The sequence below is a fragment of the Olea europaea genome, unplaced genomic scaffold (assembly GCF_002742605.1).
Source record: "Olea europaea var. sylvestris unplaced genomic scaffold, O_europaea_v1 scaffold1023, whole genome shotgun sequence".
NCBI lineage: Eukaryota > Viridiplantae > Streptophyta > Magnoliopsida > Lamiales > Oleaceae > Olea > Olea europaea.
Window position 1 is genome coordinate 520636 of NW_019227558.1, and position 5881 is coordinate 526516.

Below are 5881 nucleotides of genomic sequence, written 5' to 3' on the forward strand. Positions count from 1 at the left end.
AATTCAAAGTGTTTAAAGACCTGGAGATGAAGATGTTGAACTTAAATTTCGTGTGAAAGTTCAAAAGAGTAATTTGTGTAGCTCCAATAACAAGAACATATGTTCCTGTATCTCGTACCACTTTGTAGCTTCCCTTGAAATTTCTTGTGCTTCATGGAATTTAGTTTCCCATGGAAATTTATTCTTTTTCCTAAACATTCATTTTGAATATAAATGACTTCTCCAAGTTTCCTATGTTACGATTGTATATAAATGTAGTAATAATTTTGTATTAGAATTTATTTTCTTACATATTATGGTATGGTTTTCATTCAATAGTCCTTAATTGCACTGACTAAAGCTTCAATATTCAACTGATTTTGCTTGCCCATGTCTGATAATTTCAGCAGTCAACTGATTTGCTTGCCCATATCTATTTGATAATTTCAACATTGATTTGATCATAAGGTATTGATAATGATAGCATTGTATAGAAATTTCAAGCCAATGATGCATACTCTGCGATTCCATTGTTGATAGAGAATGTGTATTACTAGTATATAATATTGAAAAAAAACCAATAATCTTTGCAGTTCATGTCAAAGTTACTATAAGTTTACTTTAATCCAAACAAGTAAATAGCTAAAATGTGCCTATGAATAAGTAATTCATCTTGCATTTACACACCTAAACATGTATGGCGTATTCTAACATAAAATGATTGCATCATTTTTTATATTTACTTGGCAAACCATTTCAGCATTTCATCAACTTTTGAAAAACATTCAATTCATACACTAATTAAAAAAGAAAAGAAAATAATGATGACAATAATAATAATAATACAGAACTCGTGCAACACACGTGGCATCGACCGATCTTAGTAAAAAATAATACTATCAAATTGTTGCAATTATAAATGAGTGCTCTTAGTGAAAGTTTGCAGAAAGGTGCTTCATATTGTCGAATGTACCATTTAGATGCTATTTGTGTAAAAAAAAATTTATAATCAACCCTTGCCTGCACTCTGCCGTAGGCCGACAACTGTCCCTTACTAAACTGGTCTCGTATCAGTACATACATTCGAGTGGTCTGGAGGTTTAAAAAGATCTTGAGGGGAAAAAAAAAAAAAAAAAAAAGGTATAACTGTAAAAATTAACTGGGCTTGGACTGCCCCGTACTTAAAGCCCAGGACTACCCCCTATCTATGCCTAGGATAAAGCTACCTCGCAAAAGGAATTTGACAAGAAATCTGACATAATTGCATGTGAGAATAAATGATTTGATGAAAAAGTTGACTTATTTTATAGTGTCCAATATTAAAATGTCATGTGACATTATATCAAATTTTATGTCAACATTTATTTTAGTGTAGCATGATTGCTACGCTTATGATCGTGTCTGATTCTTGAGTAACATATGAATTTTTGTGTAGATCAAATTTATTTGCCCAATTGTGCCATTCTTTTAAGAAACTATGTATAATTACTTACTCCTCATGAGTCATGATTACAATTATTTATGTTCTTTTCCAAAAGAAACAAAATAATATTTCCAACGACAAAAGAAAGATACATTATTTGTGGGTTGTATGTAACATACGTATGTTCTAAACCATAGAAAAGTATTTAGTACAGCGTGCTTAGCCAAATGATTTGGAAAAGACAATCCAAAGGCCAAGAATATACTCCAAAAGGAAATTTAATGAAATTGGAAAGGGTCCACTGGCCGGGAGTTGGGGTGGTGGTGGAGGTTTGGTGGGGTTGGAGGTAGTGCTTCCACTCAATCAATTCAAACCGCCGCCCAACTTTCCTGGCACAAAATTTCAGCCAACAACATGAAAGATTCCACAATTTTACTTATATAAACTTGACTTTTTATACTTTTTCCAAAAGCATCGTCAACTCTGTACCGTAGTGTCAAATTTATCGAATCAATAATCAATTATTTGATAAACCTATTCCTATTTAACATAATATCACCAAATTGTACAATCATGTTGGAGTCTACCAATTTACGACATTATACTTCACTTATTTTACTTTCTCAAATATAACATCAACTTATACAATTTTATCAATGTCAATCAAATCAACACTTCATTTGAAGTATAGACCTATTCTTGAACATAGAGAACATGGCTTCGATGAGCCCTAATTGTAAAGGAAAAGTTCACGACTTCATTTATTTCTAAAACATCCGTCCAAGTCTCTAAACCATTCAACCACAATTCTAACTTCGTTAATTCATTGATCATGTCATTAACAATCTCTCGTTTTGAGAAATTATTACAAATACAAGCATAAATAAACAATTTTGAATTTCTAAACGTGTTATCAACAAATGATGGAAATCCAATTTTTCCAATTGGTATACACAACAAAATCATTTCTCAAAAACTTATAACTCAATCTCTAAATTGTTCAAAATTGTTGCAACTTGAACAATTGAAACCCTACTTTTCCTAGAATTCCCAACACAAGCCAAAGCAACCCTAGCTAATCTAACAAGAGGCTTAATATCACAAGGAATTGCAAGTCTAGGGTCCAATAAATCACTAAATTTCATCCCTTTTATCAAAGGGATTGCCCATTTCACAAGCAACCCTTGTTCACTTTTTTTACCACTCAAAAGCTCCAACAAAACCACACCAAATCCATAGATATCACTTTCCTTTGAAGCCCCTCTTTTTTCCAACCAATACTCTTCATCCACGTACCCCACAAGGCCTTGCCTTTCACGAGCTGCCATGAAATATAGCCCATAATCACTTATTTTGGCACGAAACTTTTCATCAATCAATATATTTGATGGCTTTATGCAACCATGAATTATAGGTGGCGCCACCACTTCATGCAAGTACTCGATCCCCCGAGCCACCCCAGCCGCGATCCTTAACCTCCGTTGCCAATCCATAAGCGCCGCTCCATCGGAATTTTGATGCAAATAGAAATCCAAACTCAACATACCTCCAAATTCCATTACTATAATTCGTTCTCCGGGTGCCTCGGAGAATCCTAGGACAGGTACTAAATGGGGGTTTTCTGCTAAAGAAAGCCATTTTAATTTTGAAGAGAATCCAAAACCTGGATTATTCAACACCAGCCACGGATGAATCCTTTTCACTGCCACTATTTCTCCATTAGGCGGCATCACAGCCGCGTATACGGTTCCGAGGTGGCCTTTTCCGATGACTCTGCGGTCATTGAAACGTTCCGTGGCAGCGTCAATTTCCATTAATGAATAAGAACATGCAAAACGTTTTGCAGGCCGGAGAGTTTCTTCAGCTTTAATTGGCTTCTTCTTGCAGAAAATAAGTAAGAGGACTACAAGAATTATAATTGATATTGAAAGAAAGGCTAAAAGAAAATCATAAATTATAATGATCTGATCATCATATCTCATTTTGTAGACCTTTCTTCTTGTTTTAGAGGAGGGTTTGATCGAGAAATCTGGTGATGAAACAAAATTTTGGAAACTCGAATTTATGTAATATATGGAGTCGAAACGAGTGATAAAGGAGTTGGAAAGAGACGGCACCTTATTGAAGAAAATGTGTACACTTTGACAAATTAAAGCTTGATTGGTAAGAAAAGATGGAAATGTATACACTTGGTGTGTGTATATATATATATATATATATATGCGTGTTAGTTTGTAGCTGGGCCATTTAGGTGGGTTTTGGTTCTAATTTGGTAGAAAAAATTGAAAGACTATGGTCAAAGTTAACGAATCCACATGGCACGATTAAAGGTTGGTATATATATATTTTCCATTAATGTAATTGAGATTTGATTGAAATCTTACCCGAAAGACATACAATCATATTGGTAGAAAATATAATAAATAAAATCATATATTTTGTTGTATTTTGATCATTAATTTCATTCCATAAATATTAGTTTTCAATTCAAAAGTTTTCTTTTTTCATTCTGTTGGGCTCTCGCTCTTTTTTATTTTATATATATATATATATATATATATATAGCATATGTATTGTACATAATTAATTAACAAAATAGTTATGTAACGTTAGGTAAGGTGGTTTTTATAATATTGAACAATATTTTTAAAATAAATTTAAATTCTATTATTGTACTGTATAGCCTTATTCAAGGCTGGATCCAAACTTTACTAATAGCCCGTTTGAGATCTTTGTTTTTTTTTTTTTTTTTTTTTTTTTTTTTTTCCTAAAATGCATTTTGAAATAATATTTTAATGAAGAATGTGTGATTAAAAAATAAAGAAAATTTCTGAATTTGCGTACAATAATATTTTATTAAAGAACGTGTGATTGAAAATAAGAAAAAGAAAAATGTATTTTGAAAATAATGAAAATTAAATAAGGGATAAGTATATTGACAAATATAATTTCGAGTCTCGATGGCCACTCATTGTTCAACGTGTTTCTCTTGCAAAAACACATGAAAGAAAACGAGACAAAATAAACTCTTATTTAAGCGACTGACTGAACATAGTTAGTTTTAACAAATTTTTAGTTAAAAGTTTAAAACAACCACATTAATCCTCCATCCAAACATTCCTACCAGTACCAGAGTTGCTGAATTGTTTTAGAAATATGGTGGAACCTCTGGGCCCACTTTGGGCATTATTATTTGATGCAAATAATTTTGTCTGTAGCATGCTAAGTCAAAGTAGTTGGAATTTACAATCAACGAAAATTTACATATTTTCATATTTTTTTCTATGAACTTTGGCCACCCATATGAGTTTTTAATAGCTACCAATTTAGGTGGTTTGATATTTAATTGCTTACTGCCAAATTATTTATTTGATATTTGTGTACGAAATCAAAGAAAAAGTCTGACTTCTAAACTACTATAATAAAATAGAGTATTTAGTGTGAACTTTATGTCTCGATATATATAATTTTCCTAAAGATAAGTTTATTTACGAATTATCAATCGATTACCAAAGAATTTTTCGAGAGATTACTAGCGGCCTTCTTTTGACCTTTTTGTAGAAGGTTTTCTCAAGGAAGTCACCTACCAACTTTATTTGATTTTTATTTATTTTTTAATCAAACAAAGTACTTAAAGATTATTCAAATATGTTCAAATTAGTTTTTTTTTTAGTTTGAGAAGTAACTTTTTTCATAAACATTACAGAACAGACGTTTATTATGGTTTCAATTAAAAAAAACATAAATTTTCTTGCTCAACAATTGAAAATTATATAAAGGTGCATAGTATTCACATGTCAGCACCGTTTACAACCCCCTCACCTGAGGGGGTCCTAACCTCATGTGAGGGGACTATACGTTTTACAGTTCGACGTGGATAGTACAAGGAGAAACACCCTTCACATCTTTACTTTGCAAATGCTATTCTTGACAATCATTTAGAGTAAGATCTCTAAAAATAAAATAAGAAAGGAAAATTTCATATTTGAAAAATTAAGTATGGTCCGTTTCAAAATTAAAAAACAAGGTTTGAAATTTCAAAAATGAGATATTAATTAGATTTATCAAAAAATATATTTTATTAATTAAATATATTAAAGTCACAATTCTATATTATTTGGTCACAAATTATCGAATTAATTCGTCACAAATCGAATTAAAAATTTTATTAATCACAAATTATTTCACGATCACGAATAAAATTTTTTATAGATCACAATTTATTCATCGATCATAAATCACAAATTTTATAAGTCACAACTCAATTTATAGGTCAAATATTATATGTTGGTCACGTATTATTTATTATTTATTGGTCACAATATCAAATAATTTGTCAAAAATATCGCCACCCCACACCGTCTCACCCACAACCATCGCACCACCTTCACTGCAAGCACCAACACTACCCTCGCCTCCAATGTCACCATCGCTAGATCCACCACCAAGACCAACACCTCTACCTACACCACCAACAAA

The 5881-nt window shown here is 31.7% G+C and overlaps 1 protein-coding gene across 1 annotated transcript; it reads right to left on the reverse strand.

Moving 5' to 3' along the window:
- Nucleotides 1-2201: 2201 nt before the first annotated feature.
- LOC111372753 (serine/threonine-protein kinase-like protein ACR4) lies at nt 2202-3556 on the reverse strand. Its single transcript, XM_022995149.1, has one exon. The coding sequence runs from the start codon at nt 3382-3384 to the stop codon at nt 2380-2382; it is 1005 nt and encodes a 334-aa protein (XP_022850917.1). The 5' UTR covers nt 3385-3556; the 3' UTR covers nt 2202-2379.
- Between the last annotated feature and the right edge of the window lie 2325 nt (nt 3557-5881).